The sequence below is a fragment of the Varroa destructor genome, unplaced genomic scaffold, assembly GCF_002443255.2.
Source record: "Varroa destructor unplaced genomic scaffold, Vdes_3.0 BEIS01000002.1, whole genome shotgun sequence".
Classification (NCBI taxonomy): domain Eukaryota; kingdom Metazoa; phylum Arthropoda; class Arachnida; order Mesostigmata; family Varroidae; genus Varroa; species Varroa destructor.
Window position 1 is genome coordinate 8,778,044 of NW_019211455.1, and position 18,765 is coordinate 8,796,808.

The window sequence follows — 18,765 nt, forward strand, 5'->3', positions numbered from 1 at the left end:
ATATCAGAAAGGGCGAGAGAGAGAGAAACTCGATACATATAGAGTTAAGACGAAGGTCTTAGGTGTGCGTGTTCTGACTTCAAGCGAGCAAAAGATGATTTCTCGGTACCTTGGCCACGAGGTGCTGCTTTTTGTACAAGCCGATCCCATAACTGGTTCGCTATAGGATAGTCCTTAAGTGGACGCCACGCCAACGTTCAGGATGGGTTTAATCCTGCAAAGCTCGCCAGGTGATGGGTGATGACGGCCAAACCGCCACAACTGCTTAGATAATAAGCAGAGATTCTTGCTAACTACATGGACGAGCCAAGCTAAGGCGCGCAAACGGTGCAGATTTAAATAACGGACAGTTTAGAGACAAGGGAGTTACGGAGCAAGGCAGCCAACAATGTTGGCTGACGGCGAATCTGAACTGAACGTGCCAGACATTTAGGCAAGGCAAGATATTACGTACCCTGACCAAGTTCTTGTGCAGGTTTACGTGACATCTCTCAAAGTTCAAGAGCTGTTAGCGTAAGCTGTGTACAATGCCACCAGAAGCCATTCTCCAAGTTGCTTTTCCCGAGCGGGCGCCTTTCGACGATGAGTGGCAGCACTAAAGCTATAGCGACCAGCAAATTCTGCGTGCAGGTGTGTCATCTTCAATGGCCAGCCCCGACGGCCTACCTTTTACCGTGTCTTTGTCGCCCTTTCCCAGCAGGCAGCTGCTTCAGCACCCCGTTACTGAAGTAATCGACGCATGCGATAAGACGGCAGTTACACCTGCTAGTCGTTGAGTAAGGGCAATACGATGTTCTCTCTATCTAACTTGGTTTTCTATTTGTGTAATCTCAGAGAAAAGCACAGCTAGCAAGGACAGTTTAGCTCATACGCTGCATGCCGTCGGGACAGCTTGTGGTAGTGAGGCCCTGCTTGCCCCTATCTATGCCTGTTAGGTAGAACGTTACAACCTTTCAGCCTTGGTGACAATGGAAGCAGCCAGTTGCAAGAACGTTGCATCGCCTTTTGATGGCGTCTAGCGTTAATTGGTCCAAGCTGCCTGCGGACTAGGGAACATCCTGTCACGTACTTGAGGCCACGCAGTTATTAGTAGCTTGCATCCAGCGCACGAATATCATAGACAAAACACAGGTTCGCTATATAGAACCGTTGTGTCGTTGGTCTCTTTCATCAGAAGATCATCATGTCAAGTTTCAATGAAAATAGGCTTTACATTTACAGAGCAGAGAGCGCATTCATGTCGCCGGGCATATAAGTAAAAAAAAGGTATATTTTTTCGTGGACAGTTTACATTTCGAATAAATAGCGTTCAGATAAGTGATATCAATGCGATATTAACGTAAACATAATATTAATAATAACTGATAATAACCGATATGGAAATAGGTGTTGAAAAAATTGTCTTTTGTATATATTGCAACCATGCATTTTCGTTTATTTCATAGTAAAAGTTTAATTTTTACTACCATGGGTACTGTAGGAACAGGCATATAAGAGAATATAAATCGATAGATTTAGTGTTAAGAATACTAAGAAATCCTGACAAAGAGATTGGCACCACAATTTAATTGCCATTGTTTAGTAACATACCATTATTTTTCGCTTTACGAAGGCATTTCATGGTGGCGATAAATAGTTTAATTTTAAAAACTTCTTTTTTATTGAAAACAGAAGTTTGTGCCAGTCGGTGTTTATGTTAAACGGATCTAAACATGTCTTAAAGCAATTAGGATGACTAAAATGATGGATACATATATATACTCGTGCCTTGGCAATTTGTTCTAGTAGGATAAAAACCTATACACACAAGAATCCGCTAAAATTAGTTGCTTCAATTGGCTAGTTCCTCAGAGCCATCAGGACAATATTATTATTTCGATAATTTTAGCTATTTTATGCTCAGTTTATCTAGTCACTGTTCGTTCAACATCTCGTGTTCTCTGCCAAATTCAGCAAAAAATTAAAACAACGAAAATGGGTATTGTGTAGGAAAGTTGCTTAGAGTTGTCGGGAACATCTAAAACGCATCGTTCGATAGTAAACTCACGTACGTCTCAAAGGGTGCTCCTGTAGACTCTTACCAAAATGGCGAATCGTTTCATGTTAATCAAAAGCATAGCGATGGCTATGTTCCTACTATTTCAATTCGTACGACCTATGATTTTGCTGCTTTCGTTCTCCTACCACGCAGACCTTTTCCGCCTTCTACCTTCACTTTCCAAGCTTAAATTGTCCGCGGCAAACCAAAGTCAAATAGGGAAAGTTGTGGACGCGTTGTAGCTGGCGGCTAGACGTTTGTCATTCTAACGCCAGTTACCCTCCCACAAGACTTGGCTCTGAAAGCTCTCACGCTCTAGAGACTAGTCCGCTGTTACCGTAAGGGAAAAGTACCCATACGGACATCTGCTTCGCACGCGGCAGGGGCGCTAACTGCTGACGACCAACCGTGTGACCCTAGTGACAGGCAAAAATGCGTATGAATGGACCGTCCAGTCCGTTCTGGGCAGTCTGCTCCAGACCCATGGCTCGAATGCTATCTTCGCTTTCGTTTCGGTAAGTTCTATATATTCGAAGTTCATGCAGTTCTTGTGGTTTCGAGTCAGCCAACTGAAAGGTGTGCTTGTTACGAGATTTTCAAAGTATACCATTGATTTGCCATGGCACGTACTTTCGATCGACCGTGTAATACATATCGGCACACGATACCTGTCACTAACTGCAGACTTCCTGTGCTCCATTGCATAAATTTCCGTATTGCTGCCTTAGTTTGCCACGCGGAACAACCACTGGCTGTCGGTTTCGCTCGTTTGTTACATATGCCTTTTCTTCAAAGGGTGTTGCCTGTGAAGAAGCCAGCTACCTTCCAAATCCACCCGATGGGTAATCTCGAAGGTAACTGAACGAAGTGCGTTTAAATGATTTCCTTAGTCGTTTTACTACACCTGACAATTTACAACTAACGGGAAGTGCAATAAAATTTACCACGCCATCCCGTATGCCCCCCCCCCCCCCCCCGACTACTCTGCCGCTCGATAGTTGAACCAGAAGAAGAGACTAAGCTTTTACCCTGACCCAATTCGCCTCACCAAGTGGTCTCACGGGTCTAACCGCAAGCGCCTCATTTATCCAACTTCATCTCATATCTGCTGTTGCTGCCCCTCGATCGTGATATGTCATGCAGCCATGACACTTGTTTCCCCAGTCATACTAGCCCCGTCGTGCGTGTCCAGTCTAGCAAGCAGAAGCTCGTCAGGGGCAAATTAGTTCTTGCATAGCAGACAAACTGCAAAATGCCCCAGAGCAATTATTACCTTATTCATTAGTGAAAGGTGTTTACCTGTATGTTGTAAACATATAGCACTTCTGTTTGATATTTTTTTGCATTGTCTTCTATATTTCATAAGGTTTTGATAATTGCTTATTGCGCATAATCATTAATAACTCACACAAATTGATCACTGTTATGATAAGTTGCGATCTCCCCTCTAGGCGAAAAATAGTACATCTCATAGATGAGAACTCGTTGCCGGTTCCGAATCACGGCTATGAAAGCAGCTTTGTTTTATATTACTCCGCGGACGACTTCAGTACCCAAATGGTTTCGGTTTATATTAAGGTGGCGTTTGCAGCTGAAATCGAAGCTTTCTAAGATTTCGCAGTGTGAAATCAGCGTGGACCTAAATTTGGGCGCCTTGAACTACAATAGCGTAGGACCGACCCATCTTGAGGAGGATTACACCGCTACGATGTTCCTCTTCGGTATATTTCGATAAACGACGATAATTTTCGTCGGCAGAATATTTGCGTCGGGCTAGTCAAACGCTGATGAACGCGGTTCCTAAAAGACTGCTTTAAACAGTTACACTATTTCACTAGATTTTAATCCGTGCGATACACGAACAGCTTTACCGAATGCTGATATCACTTATTTCGATTTAATTTCTAAATTTTATCCAAATAAGTGATCTCGTTTTTAGAGTGAAATTAGAGTTTAACTTCGAGTGAAATGATATATGGAAGATGATACACTTCCTATCTATGTGTTGGGTTGTTATTTTCACGTATCTAATGAATAAATCTATGAAAAGAAACACAAAAATGGAAGACGCGTAGTTTCTATCGCTACACAGACACACATCCAGTATCTAAGAAGCTAGCGCACACTTTTTTTGCGCCTTCAATTGAAGTCCGCATTATTTCTTGCTTACAGATGTCACAAAATTTCATAATATCATTATTGGCATTAATCTAACGGATATTTTTGTCCTACGTCATAGACCTAAGCTATTGTTTTTGCGTTCAGATTATTCCTATTCGGAATATTAGCGAACTCAGTGGAAAGCCAGAAAATTGTGTTTTACTAATGAAAAGATGACGCACCGTTATCATACCAGCAGCAGTTACGAAAGTAAGTAACGCTTAATTTCACTTACTCACTTAAATATGCGGATTAAAGTTTTAAACGCGTCAGCGGCAACTGAATAATGAAGAACAACATTGATCAGATAGTTCTGTCTTCTAGAAGCTGAAACTGATCGGCACCTGCATCTCTACAAGAATTATTTTAGGACACCAATGAGTTCCGTAGTTTTTTTTCTGCTATATTTATCCCGATGGACAATAATAACGACAACAACAGCAATAACCATAATAGCAGACAAAACAGCTGATTCAGCTTTGTCGTCTTGATCATATATTGTTTGGTTTCTAAAACTGTAAATACGCGTTTATATTTTATAAATACGCCGTATAAGCTTGAATGTATTAGTATCTAGAAAAAGGAAAGGTACGAATCGTTAGCCGTTGTTGTATTCAATTTGCTTAATAGGCCTATCTTCGAAAAGCGAAAAGTACATTCTATCCCATTCATGTCTGGTCAATGAAGCGTCTTTACATCTAAATCCAACATTGTTAGCGGAATCATTCTGCATACGTTAACACAGAGAATAAAAAAAATCCAATTGCATTAATGTTGTATTTCACCGACCGCTAGAATCGAAACGAAGTCAACCCCTTAATGGAATGATTATTTATATCATAATATAAGTGTTATCTTATCAACCGTCAAAACAATCATTTCGTTTGAAATGGTCTTTCGCTTGAATAATACCCTTCCGTAACAAACCCATTCCTTAGAAGATTCGTGCCAAGCTTCGTACTAGTAGATAACCTTAGATGGGCTTAATCATCCACTTACCGATGCCTTATCAGCAGGCCGAGCAAAAGGATTCATAGCTTTAAGCGCATAAATGTTTATTGTTGATGGTTATGGTTAAGTCAATTGCAAACGCATTATATGGCGCTTAGAACTTTGACAGTGTAGTGTACACGTGTTCCCTTGCGTGACTTGATCCAGGTTCCAGACTGGATATGTATAGGTGCACATCGTTTCGTGTAGAGAGACGCGGGCTCCGCAGCAACGATTTTGTGAGGTGTTCTTCAAACTAGGACGCTATTTCCCAGCTTTTTCGGGACAAGAATAGGACTATTCCTTACATGCATAAAAGAGGGACAAGTGAATTTGTGCTAGAATCAGATGCCTGTAACCGGTAACGAGGAAGTGTGTGCAGTACAGGTACTTTCTTTAATGACGACGGAATTTGATGTTGGCCGATGTAACGTTCTCGTTTTCCCCTCCGTCTTCCGATTCCCTACGTCCAATTGATGAAGGCAAATATAAGCAACGTTATCTACACTAGCAGTAGCATCAGAGACAGAACATTGCTATCACATAACTATTCCCTACCTTCGTCTGTCAACACGGCATGATGGGCATGTCAGGATAGAGCTGGGGTTTAGTTGAGGCTAGGCTGGCCGCCGGGTGGACAGCTACCAAATCAGCAGAGATCACTGTTTTCGATAGAGATGATTCTCGAACTATTCTGATCCCTTGTCTGACTATTAATACTGGTCTTGCGTCAAGCCTTGCAGCCGTCGCAGGACTTCCGCTCAACCTAATATCTGCTGTCTAAGTCCGCACGTCTCTAGAAGGCTACTATACATACGTCTAAAAAAGGTTTCTACTAGACATTAGTTTGATATCGTTTACTTAGTGGCTGCAGTAAAACCGAGCACGTGACGTTCTTTGGCTAATTAAGGAAATGGACGGACTCATCTAATCAGTGTTACTTTTGGCTCGATTTTTAAGAGATTAACGTATAACTTATAGTTTTTCCAGTACGAACAAACTTCGTCTAAAACGCTACTATCGTAATTTAGATGAAAGTAAAGTAACAATCGAACCTGTATGAGGCATATACTCATATTGTTCCGAACGGGAAAATCAATTACTCTCAAACCGGATAATATGACACAACGTAGCGTCCTTCTTTCATAAACTTTCCTTCATAATTCATCTGGTAATTAAAGTCTGGAAAGTTTCTTGACTGGTACGTAAATGGGTCGTCGGGTTAAAGAAATGTCTTCATCCGGCTTTTAGCCTGTACATTTGCGGATCCGGCTTTTAGTCTGTACATTTGCGGGAGTATCAGAATAACAATAAGTATGTTGCGTAAAAGCAAATACGTACAAATACTACTAGTTAAGAAACAGAGGAAAGCTGGTAAGCGAATAGTCATATTTAGCCAACAGAGAAGCTATCTACCGGAATCTTAAATTTGGAACTCTGCTCTGACCTCTGAATTTATACAAGGCCGTTGTGTTTCGTGCGTGATTTCCTCCTGTGAAAACAGGGCTAACTGAGATGGTATGTTTGGAAATAAATAAAATCTACACAATCCATCCACAGAAATCTTGTTTATCATTGCAATAAATATATTAGTATTCGAATGTGGCTTTTTTATATTTCGTTTGAGGTATTATCACAAAGGCTTTCGATGAATTTGAGAATCGTTAGACATGTTATCTTAAGAACCAAGTTATCGCGGCAAAATTTCAACAACATGCAAATATCTATGTGTTAGTATCAGTTAATTTTTGTAAAAATATAGCCTTAAAAAAGCTAGGTAATTTAAACATCTACATAAGGCAAAGTTGAAATGTCGGAAATTATTCCACCGTACAGCGTTCGGTACCTGGCAACAAGAGGAACATCAGTTGTGTGATACAATGCCTCTGAAGTCTGATAAAGCGCTCTTACCCCCCGTAACCTTATTATAGGCGTGTTCATTACATTCGCTCACGTCCATATGACAATTCATAGGACCACGAACCGATGCCTGCGTGGATCGTATTCTATGAAACCTAGCATGACCTCATTGGCAATTATCAGGTCAATCTGGGTTTTATTTCCTCAGTTTGTGGGTGTCACGGCTCAGTCAGTTACAGCTGTAGCCCAACAGGGCAAGTCTCCTTCGCGCTCGTAGAAACCCGCTACTATGACTAGTTCAGGGGCAATTATATCAGCATCGACGCACAATTCCGTTAGATTGAACAGGAGCAACTGTCCAAATCTATACTCATTTGCTCTTTACCTCCATAGAGCTCTATGCTTATTTTTTTTCGTATAAGCCGGTTGCTCAGCTTTGTTGCCTAATCTCCTTTCTGATCACGATTGCCGCTGATTTACCTTTGTCTACCCTCCTTCGCGCTCTAACGCACTCTTTTATCTCACTTCATTTGTTGTGTTTCTAATGTGGCAACCTTAATCCCACATGAACCAGTACCGTTACATAGCGCCACATAAGACAGGTTGCTGTAGTCATAGTGAGGCAGAAAATGTGCCTTGTCAGCGAAGCCCCCTTAAAGGGTTCTATTGGCCCATGGTTGTACGCTGCTGCTGTTGTTTTGTAGGCCACACAATTCCAAGATGGCAAGATTCATGGCATATTTAGATACGCCCTACAGCATCTGTGGTCCATAGCCACTAGCTTACTTTCATTCTTTCCCGGCCTGCAAGCTTTGATCCGGCCGCCATGTAATTCCTTCAGCAGTGCTATCTTATCTTTGTCCACTCCTGTTCGTTCCTTGTCGCGGTGCCTGTTACCTAATATATTGTATAATACAAGGCGAACGGCAGACCGCAGCTGTATTAGTGCAAAGGAACCGCCTACAGCGAGCGAATCTCAACGTGAAGATCTACGAACTCTTTACATGCACACCGCTTATAGCGTGCTTACAGCACAAATGTATATAATCTATTCGTTTAGCTCACTTAATTCCCTTTTCAGGGCTTCCTATGCTTGGCTTAGTCAGACAGATAGGAACCTGTTCAGGGTCTTGCCAAGGGATCTTGGCTACGAACCTAGAATTCAACGGTGTGTCGCTCGTCGCCACCCCTGCCGCTGCTGCTTCATAGTTTATAATAGTAAATACTACGTATATTCGTATGCTTGCATTGGCATTACTTTGCTGGCTTTGTGCGGCCAGCAGTTTTCATTTCATGGCGCTTAGAGTGCCAATGATACACTGGCAACGTTCGGAACTTACTTGACCGTTTCGACCCATTCGAGTGGTAAAGTTAGAAGCGGACGACTGCATAAATTTTAAATATACCTTGACTGTTAACCGACCACCCGCTACCCTTACGTCCGTCGAGCGATTACGCGCTTTGCGATTCCTCAGTGACGTTAAATCAGCTGTATGTGCGGGTCTAGTGTACCAGTCAGCACTGACTGGCCGCACTTGCCCTTCTTATTGAGGATGAGCTGCAGTATTGTCTCGTTTAAGGACATGGTCGAGCTAGGCATAAGCTGTATTGTGTTGTAGGACCCGCTGCCATTGCACCAGGTCTGTTCAATCGTCGAAATGTAGTCGGTGGTACTAAGGCGGAAATATGCACCTTGTAATCCGGGTGTTTAAAGTTGTTTTGGGTCCCTCGTCGGCGAGCACTCCATCTGCATTGAGCCAGTTTTATGTACCATCACTAAGAATCCTCGAACAAATAGGGAGATCTAACGTTAACGTGACGGTTAACGCTGTATGCTGATACCGGTGAACCGCTATCCGAAATGGTCTCTCGACAGCGGCTATGGTTGAAATGGCGTTTATGTGGCCTATTGAAGAGACTACCAATAACTATCATCAGAAAAGTCCTGCATTAGGCCTCTCTCCATGCACTATTGGGATTACAGGTAGTTATGAATAATGGGAATAAAACTGCTAGCTAACCCAGATAAACCCACATACAAACCTTGACCTACGCCTAATAAGAAATGATCTTTCGATCCACGATTATAATCCCTAAACATGTAGCACTGATACATTTCAGCAGGATTTAATATTGAAGACTAAAGAATCATGAACTGTTCTTGTCAAACGAATGTCATATTATATATAATTCCTTCAGTTGCTTTAGAAAAATGTCAATATTTTACGCGTCACAATATACAATTGTACCAGCTGAAAATAAGCTCAATTCTAGTCTAAGGTCCAATTCTGTCAGTACAGAAATACAGAAACAAAGCAAATTATCAATATACCATCGCCCTCTGTGGCAAGTCGAAGGCAAGGAAACGACCATCCTAAGTAATTTAGTCCATAATTCCGTTGAAAAGACACAAAGTAGGTATGTATATTCTACGATAAACGATATTTTGCTACGTGTATGTTTATCACTGGAACCGGATGGCTAGTAAAAACACGTCTACTAGACTGATATTACCTGATAGTGAACGGCACGAACTCTTCGGTGCAACATCAGTATTACAATACTGTTAATACATAATTACCTTGCCATTTCGTTTATAATATCATTTTATTTGGAAGTATTTCGGCGAAAATGGCAAATTTTATTTCCAGCAGGATGGAGAACCTACCCATTGTCAAAGTCATACAAAAGCTGATTTTGACTTGATCTAAATGAGTCGACCCCCAGAAGATCATTTCAACGCCAGATTCAAAGCCAATGGCCCTGAAAAAATGTGCCACCAAATCGAATTAAGTGTTTGTAAATCTTAATGACTTAATTTCGACATTGATTGTATATAAGTAAATAAAAAAACACCTTTCAGACTGATTTTGAAATATCCTGTGTATATGACATATTGTATCCATATAACATCCCGTCCTGATATATCGAAATAATGAAATACTAAATCGTTTCTACTATTGTGAATTAATTGTCAACGTTCGTGAGTACTTGCTTGCCGAACGTGGGCAAACGATCCGAGAAAACTGAGATCGATGAACAATAACGGGGCATTGTTCAAAGATTTCAGTAAACATGAATGGTTGCATGAAAATTCTGAACGAACATCTTCGTTTAGCATGAAGAAAAAATGCTCTACTTGTACAGAATTTACTCCGTCGTTGTGCTGCATCGGCTGTTATACTGATCAGTATGGTCGCCAGTCAAGCGATATGCAGGTAGCCGGCACAGATCTTATTTCTGCCATTTTCACATAATATATATATCTGTGTTCTAGAAGTAACACCATACCGGTTTTCACAACTTCAGATACGAAACGTTAGACATCACACAGAAAACATCTAGCAATGACAAATGATTTCGGCTCGTAGCGTTCACAGCACGAGCATTTCCCGCGGTGCACGTCTGAAAACATACACGATGCCAGACAGAATAAAAAAAAAATTCATTCCGTGAACGCGTGGACTGCCCTTGTTAACACTGCACTAACTCCGTGTGAGTGCCGACTTCATGCACCGAATAAGCGGATGGCCAGCGTCCGATCATCAAGTCAAAGGTGCCCTGGAATAGGCTTGATAACACATCTATAGGCTTGTATCGAACGCTTCCAACGATCTACGAGAAATAACAAACAAAGCTATGTTGATCGCTATGGTCGCTCATTACTTAATTTGTCCCGACCCATGTATCCAATGTATTCGTTAATTTCATTGTGTATCCACAATAAGTTAATGATGATAACGACCAAATATAACTGTACTATGAGGTAAATTTGAAAAATCGAATACTTGAAAGCATTTCTGAGCTTTAGTTATATATTGAAGTATGATATCCTACACAGGTATTTATCACCGACAGATAGATAGCAGGCAACCATTTTGTATTATACTGGAACAGCTTTATATGTCGATAAATATATACTCATTTATTCTTACTTAGATAAACTAAGACCGATACCGTATGGGCACGGTATCATTGTGCTTGCATTGAACTACGCACACAGATAGAGAAATTATTCTAATAAAACGTGTATTGTATACGATGTTTGTTGGTCATTTTCGTCTCTAGCCCAGCATCGGTTAGAGAAGGGAGTACACGAAAGATTTCATGCTTTAGCATTCCGTTACTGGTCAGCCAACATGACTCTCCTCTGGCCAGCCATAAAGTAAAACTTGCGCCAGTGAGTCCACAAGCGCAGTTCACGACAGAGATCTGCAGTCCGGATGAGAGGGCTATGGTTACCGCTAGCGATTCGACTTCCGAAGTGCACGGAAGGGGCGGTTGTGGCTCGCAGAACCTCCAAATGCCCCTTGGCCCCTTTCGGCAACTCCAAGCACCAACCCTATGCGCTCTGCTTAAAGGCCTTTCACTTCACGTCCCCTCACCCTTTCTTATCCATATACAGACATTCGCTGCAGAGAAACTTTCCTCTATCCGTTAGCTGGACTCTCAGCGCCTCTATCGACGCTGCTACTTCCACTGCCTTGGGTGCTTCCTCTGCGTCACCAACAACTTAACCCACATAAAGCATTTACGAGCATCACCAACGGAAGAGGCCCGAATGGGGCCAGACCCAGGCGATGGCCATCGCCATCCGACCGTTGTCGGGCGGGGACAAAACGACAGCGGTAGTTGTGTGTTGCTAAGCTCATGTCGAAAGAGAGAAGTTACAATAGCCACTAGTTGTCGCTGTCCCTCTCCGCCCCTTATTTTTCTAACGATCCTAGCAACGCGACCGCTGCCGTCTGCCTGAATTGGGCAGGGTGAGGCAACTGGCAGACGGTGGGCGGGCGGGAGGGCGGGTAAGGCAGACATACGGCGGGGCATACATGAATGAGAGCTGAGTTAGAGCTTTCAGCTTCTGGTGGGATAGAGTGAAGAAACAATAACAGGGGTGGGTGTACGAGTGGCAGAGCAGGGTACAGGCAGACTACATGGCGAAAACGAGACGGAAAAGGACATTAAACAAATTTTATGAACGGAAGCGATACTACGAGCGGTAGGGACGGCGGCGGTCGGAGCAGGCAACGGTCGCCCGAAGCTACGCTAACAACATCGACGACATGTAGAGCCACGCACGGGACTCAACATATATAGCCAATGTTTCTCGCCTCCACGAAGATAGTCAGACAGCGAGAGACGCGCACGCAAGCAAACACGGAGACATAAACTTGGCTCCCATTAGCAATTAGAGTGTTGTTGCCAATGAACAAAAAGTGGCGGCCACGACGGTAGAACCTAGATGATGACTTACAATAGCATTGCTAATTCTATTATTATGATTATAAGAGAAAGGCTTATAAAATTCATTCGTACGGTTTCATCAGTTTTAAGAACTCTTTATCTTTCAGCAGCCAATCCCAGGCGAGTATAGTTTCGGATCTACCCAGACTTGAAGTTCTTAGTTAACGGGCATAAAAGGTGTACACTTTTTAAGATGTTAAATAACAGAGTAGGTTATGTATGTGTGTTATACTACGGTCGTCTGCTGAAGATTACCGAAGTCGAAGTATGAATTTCTGTTCGAAAAAACTCCGTCTGATCATTTGGCTGACAGTTGCTTCTTAGGGATATCTTTATATTTAAGTAGTTTAGTGAACATTGACAGTCAACATTTAGTGCCAACATATGAAACGTAGGCATAGATATATAACATAATCGTAATACTCACTTCATTCAAACTATAATTTAATGTACCATTGACCAATAACATTAAATGATCTTAAAGAGCTCTGGATCGTAAAAATGCCCCATATATTAATGGCTACCCTTTGCAGATGATTACTTATAACTGTTTAAAAATTGAAATGGTTTCTAGTTAAAAATCATACTAATAAAGAATGATATTAATTTCTTAATAGAGAAATCTCTGTGGTAAGCAGTTGACAATCGGTTGCCGATTTGTTTACAAACGACAATTTAGGTCTTTAGGTTTATATCTCAGTGACGCCTCGTTTGTTGTTGAATAAAATACACCAAAAAAGGATCCATATTAACTAATCTGAACTGCAAAAGTAGACTGTGAGAAAAACTGCGTGCCTGCGAGATTCTCAGAAGACACCTGTGAAATATTGTATTACCATGTTGCTTGTTATTATATTTCCCGCCTACGACCGTTTTTCCTTGTTATGAAGCACGAAAGTTGTTTATATGGGTCATAAACTATCTTTTCTCAGAACCCGCTTACACAGATTAAGTGAGAAAAAGAAAATGTATTTTGGATGTAACTCTCACATATTCTAGAAAGCAAAGATGGCAAGGTTTGTTAACTGCAACTTGCAGGATCGGAGATCGGCTTAGTCGGAGTGGCAGAAGGCTGGACACTTCTGAGTCACCAATCTGTTTCCGTGTAGAAGACCAGCAGAGTTATTGGATGTCACATCGGTAACGATACGTGTCACAATGAGAATTATGTAATGCTATTCACTGAGTAATATTTTCGCCCGTCCGTAAACTCGTATCCTATTTGCTCCCTTTTACTACACTCCGCGAGCCAGCAATTGCAATACATTATTATTCAATATATTATAGCCGCGAACATCACTGAGATGTACTATATTTTTCAACGCAAGATTAGCACCTTCAACTGTTAACGCTCAGCAGAATAGTGCTTAACCTTTCTGGCTGATTCCTGTTCTCCCGAGAGCGGGGCTACGACCCAAGTGCGTAAATTTGAAGGTGTAAAATTGTGGGCCACTAGAACCGGGCGGATTTGATACACCACCTTTACAGTATGTAGACATTTACATCAGACCCTTATATGATATAACAGCATCAGTGTGCATTCCCTGTAAGCCTGAAAGTTTTCAACTTGCGTCACAGCACCCCCATGAAGTTGAGAGTTGTGGTAGGCTTAGTATATCGATATGCATAAGCTGTAAGGTTAGAAGAACTTGTGCTACAGGCTATACAATTCAAAGAAGTGCTTCCGTGTCGTGTACTACTTTTACCGATACTCTGATCCTACTTCGTTTGAGTCTAGGAAATCTCTTGACAAATCTATCTTGAAGCAGGATTTTTCTAAAATATTTCATCTACACAAGTTAACTACTTAGCCTTTGTTAAAAAGCCGTAGGGAAACAAGTAACCTTGACGTTATCGTATAATTCGACTTACCCAGTAACTAGAGTGGACCGAAATACCAGAGACCCTATTAGTTACACCTGTCGATAGCAGCCGCTGTGGCCAGCGCAGCAAATGTGGGCATAAAACAAGTAGCTCAGGTACAGAACAATGAAAGTCCTTTGCAGTGCCATGATAAACAACTTCGATTTTTTTTGGCATATTTCGTTCACTAAATTTCTATTTCGATTTTTGAGCTCAGTCCGCAATAATTGTTGGCCACTACGAATGATTCTTCACTACCTGATCGTGGCGTATTCGGGGGTCGGTCCCCATGACAACACCACTTTAAGCTCGAAATTCACATGAGTGTGTATTTTTTTCTTACTGTGTAGGATTATCATAGGGAAGATGATAATCCTACACAGTTTTCTTATTGGTGCATGTGCGGGCCAACCGGACTCTTGGAAAATATAACAAATGTTATGTAATGTTACAAAAATGACGAAGTAAAACTTCGTCCGTCACCCCCTATAATTACCGTTTCTTTGTGATCGGTCGAAAACGGGTAAATTTAAGTAGTTCTGCATCTGTTTAGCATTACACCTAACACAAACAAGGGCAAAAACATTAATAAGGTCCCAAAGAGATCCACAGATTCTGTGTGGCATATTGCAAACGTATGATACAGACATACATTCGATGAGTGCAAAGATCGGTAACAAAATACCGTGTTGTAACAACAATCTTCTTAGTAAAACGACTGCTCGCACTATTTTTTATCACTGTTGTACAGCGATATTGAGTTTTGTAGTTTCCACTAAATGAATAGGGGCTAATAGTGAAACTAGGTATGTTCATTTATTAGGTCTTTGGGCAAAAGCCATCGTAGGGTCATATAGCTAGTATAGTATAAGCATATAACTTGAAAAAAAAAAGTTCGACTTTTTACTTATACTCAGTTTTAGAAGCAACTTACTTTTTTTATGTGAGGCTTCCAACTAAGGCTAGAAGAACGTTTACCGTATCAGCAACAAGGTACTACAAATACGTACTTAAACAATTATATTCTTTATTTATATATATATACTTAAACAATTTGTAGTACTGCTTACGTCGCTCCCTCTTCTGTAACTCGGCTACAATGGCCCGATGCTGTCGAACAAAGGCGTCGGCGATCCGAAAGAATATCGAAGCAATAGAAACGAATCGCCAGCTATAAATGGCCACCGCAATAAGGGGCGGCAAATAGACAGGCCAAGGTCGCATCGAAAAGCTCAGTTTTCCCTTTACCTCACGACCTATTGGTATTACTGATGGTGATTTTTTTTTACATAAATGATATTGCCCTACGAAAAATGATCACATGAGACAATAATTGACCAAAAAGTGTAAAATTACTGCTGTAGAAGATTGAATTATGTCAAGCACGAACGAAAGTGTTATCAATTTTTACTCAGCTATTCCTCGATAAGATTAGCGTATTCTATAAGCAAAATAGGCTTACCTATATTATACGTTACGTTGATGTATTGATATGGTAGGCTTTCGGAGTTTGTTGCTTGGAAACAAACGACTTTTGAATTAAAAATGATTTATGTGAATTTACCGAACAGGAAAAATTGTCACAACGAGGTAGGTTCATGTAGTTTTTTCAGCTCCATAGGACACGTTAGATTTCAAACGTGCCCCTTTTCAACAAGCTTCAGCTAATCACAGCCGCTTACATACTTTATACACATAAATAAAATTGACGTCATCCTTTCGTCTTATTGGGTTTTACTGAATTGTTCGATTCAAAAACTTTCGGATCAGTTCAGACGAACTATTACTTCTAAGGAAACATGTTCAACTTGATATTTCAGGTTACAGTTAGCCATGAACATGAATCACAATGTAAACTAAATGAAAACGTGCATGTCTGCTACTAGGACAGCGAGAAGATAGAAGACAGAGGTTGTACAGTGTTCCTCTTTTTTGGATCTTCGTGGAATGGAATGGATTTCAGCTAGGACAACGCAGGCCAATAGGCAAGAAAGCGAAAAGTTACAGGTTATCTAAGAAACTGATGTCGTCATTTTTGCTTTCGGCACGTCTCCTAAGTGTAGCCGCGGCCGTATGTGTCGTCATAGCATTAAGAGCCTAGTACTTGACCTAATGCTCCTTGGGCCTTATAGTCTATTTGGTTGCATTCTATGGGATGATCATTACCTGTCGAATGTTATGCCACGAGGTAAATAGCCTGTTATGGCTGTCGTGAGATAGGCAAGCGCAAAAATCTGGGATCCGTCATTGACTGGCGGTTCTGACCGCTGCAGATAATCATTAGGGCTCTAAATCGTTTTTGAAAATGTATTCGGGTTAAATTTTGGCCAAAATTTGTGAGTCATTTCTAGTGTCTAATTCGTTTACAATTTAGATGCTTGTATGCTAACGGAAACGGACGTAATACGCATCTAACTTATCTATATACCTTCGTTTTATGTATTGTGCTTGATGGCAGCTTCTGGCACACCTCCGAGAAGTTTAAACAGACTGATGTAAATTGGGCTTACCCTGGCGATACTTTTAAGTGACGTAACGTAGCGAGATTTTTTTTTTAGCGAATTTCCTACGTTGGAAATTATTCGATCGTAATAATGCACAAGTGTACAAGAAATACGTTCCTAATTAACAAAAAAAGGCACTCGTCCCTCCAGCGTCTCACAGAAGTTCCGACACATTGCAAGCATACTTATCACATATAGATTTTAGATGTAAATAACTACTATGGTTAGAATAATCGATGAGTTCTAATGAATATGCAAATAAAATAGGAATGGCTGTCACTAATGATTTGTGTCTGTGATTTTATATTATATGGGCGGAAATAGCCCGAGGTAAGACAGCAAGTTCTGCCGTATGTAAAAACGTTCCCTAGTTTGCCTCGGTGCTTCGTTGATTAAATGGAGCCGTTTAACTACTTTTGAATTTGCCGCTAACACTGTCACATTATTTGAATTATAATCCCACCCGTTGGGCGCTAAATTTCGAAAGATCTATGAATCGGTCTACTCGGTCGGTAAATTCCGGATCGATTTCCGCCCGACCTTTGCTATTTAAGCGTGTATCTTAGATATAATAAAGAAAATGATTACATTTGTATTTCAGATCGATTTGAAGCGACTTTCATATAGCGTTAAAAAGATCATACTCGATTATATATGCAGTGACGTAATAACAGTTGCCGATTGATGTTCCGCCAAACCTAGACAGTTATTAGACAGCCAGGAACGGCGAATTCAGTCGATCAATGTCCTGCCACTCAGCCTTCCGCTGTACAGCGCCATAATCATTAATTGTTAGCAAACCTATACACACAAGCACTATAAGCAGAAACTCTTCTTCATCTATCTTTTCTCGCCTTCCCGGCCAGTTTCTTCGGAACGACGATCGGTCAGACGAAAAAAGCAGCAAAGAATAAACGATCGCACAGAAAACCGATGACGTAACCACTCAACAATAATTATGCCCCCTGGTTCAATAATATTTTTCTCGTTTGCCGCCGCTCCAGCTGCTACCGTTGGCGCTGCTGCTGCGACTGGAGCTTTTGCTGTTGTCACCGAACGTCGCTGGAAACGTCGGATTATTGCGCTTACATCCGGGCTATGTAGTTGTTCGTCCCGGGGATTTACGGCAGAATTTGGAATGAAATTTATTTCGTCACACTTAGATTTAACACTAAAGACAGACACGTGGCATTATGGACAGCGAGTTAATTATCTGTGGAATTCGATGGATTTCTCCAGAAATAATCAATTGATCTCATTCTGCGTATGGTCGCTGTCAGAAGCCATGCGGTGGCCTCAAGCCAACTACAATAGAGTGACTGAGAAGCTTTAAAACAGTTCGATGCAGCCTACGATCTATCGCGGCGCGGTCTTCGAGTATCTGAGAGATCATAACTACGGGTATAGACATTTCGAACGTTCAATTAAATTAGGTACTTGCTGATCTGGTGTGCACGTACATAAATCCAAGTGCAGCGACCTAACCTATGTTTTTTTTTTTCGAAAACTACACTCGTAGGCAGTAAGACAAAATGCCATTATACATTTACAGTTAACATTAATTTCGAATTTGGAAAACTGGCCATCGCTTCTATCCATGCCACATCTTTGTTAGCGCAATTTCGAATTTAAAAGCGTATACATAAGGAGATACGAAGCTCTACTATATGTATATATTGCATGTACACCATTTGAGCCGTGAGCTTTTCCGCTTAATAATTCATTGAGCTGTGCATTTAACTGTATTTCTTTTTACAACAATATACTTCGGAACCAGTTTAGAAACGAGTTTGTAATAAGTAAAGTAAGCCTAGTTTGTAATAGTATGTTTTATTGCTGATCCAGTATCGTTCGAACCGTAAACGAAGTACACTGCGCTATACATACAATGTACATCAACCTATCTAAAGCTATTTAGCGGGGCTTAAAATCTGGGTAACTACGCATCATTAGCAGACAGAATCGGATAGATAATTACGTTTTTCAGTGACTACAAGCATAATCTGATGGAGTAATATCGACAAATGGCGAGTTTATATATTCTATTGTCTTTTCAAGATACAAGAGGAGTGAGTTTTGCTTCTCGAAAGCGAAAGCGCTGGCAGA

The 18,765-nt window shown here is 41.1% G+C and overlaps 1 protein-coding gene across 2 annotated transcripts; it reads left to right on the top strand.

Moving 5' to 3' along the window:
- The first annotated feature begins 1,991 nt into the window (after positions 1-1,991).
- On the top strand, positions 1,992-17,132 carry LOC147757326 (uncharacterized). 2 transcript variants are annotated; one of them, XR_015320261.1, is made up of 2 exons: positions 1,992-2,553; positions 13,331-17,132. XR_015320261.1 is itself a non-coding variant. In XM_086979047.1 (2 exons), exons 1-2 carry the CDS (start codon positions 2,471-2,473, stop codon positions 11,487-11,489), a joined length of 456 nt encoding a protein of 151 aa, XP_086835173.1. In that variant the 5' UTR covers positions 1,992-2,470; the 3' UTR covers positions 11,490-11,815. The 2 variants fall into 2 exon arrangements, 1 of the variants encoding a protein (XP_086835173.1); XM_086979047.1 differs by lacking the exon at positions 13,331-17,132 and adding an exon at positions 11,117-11,815.
- Positions 17,133-18,765: the final 1,633 nt, after the last annotated feature.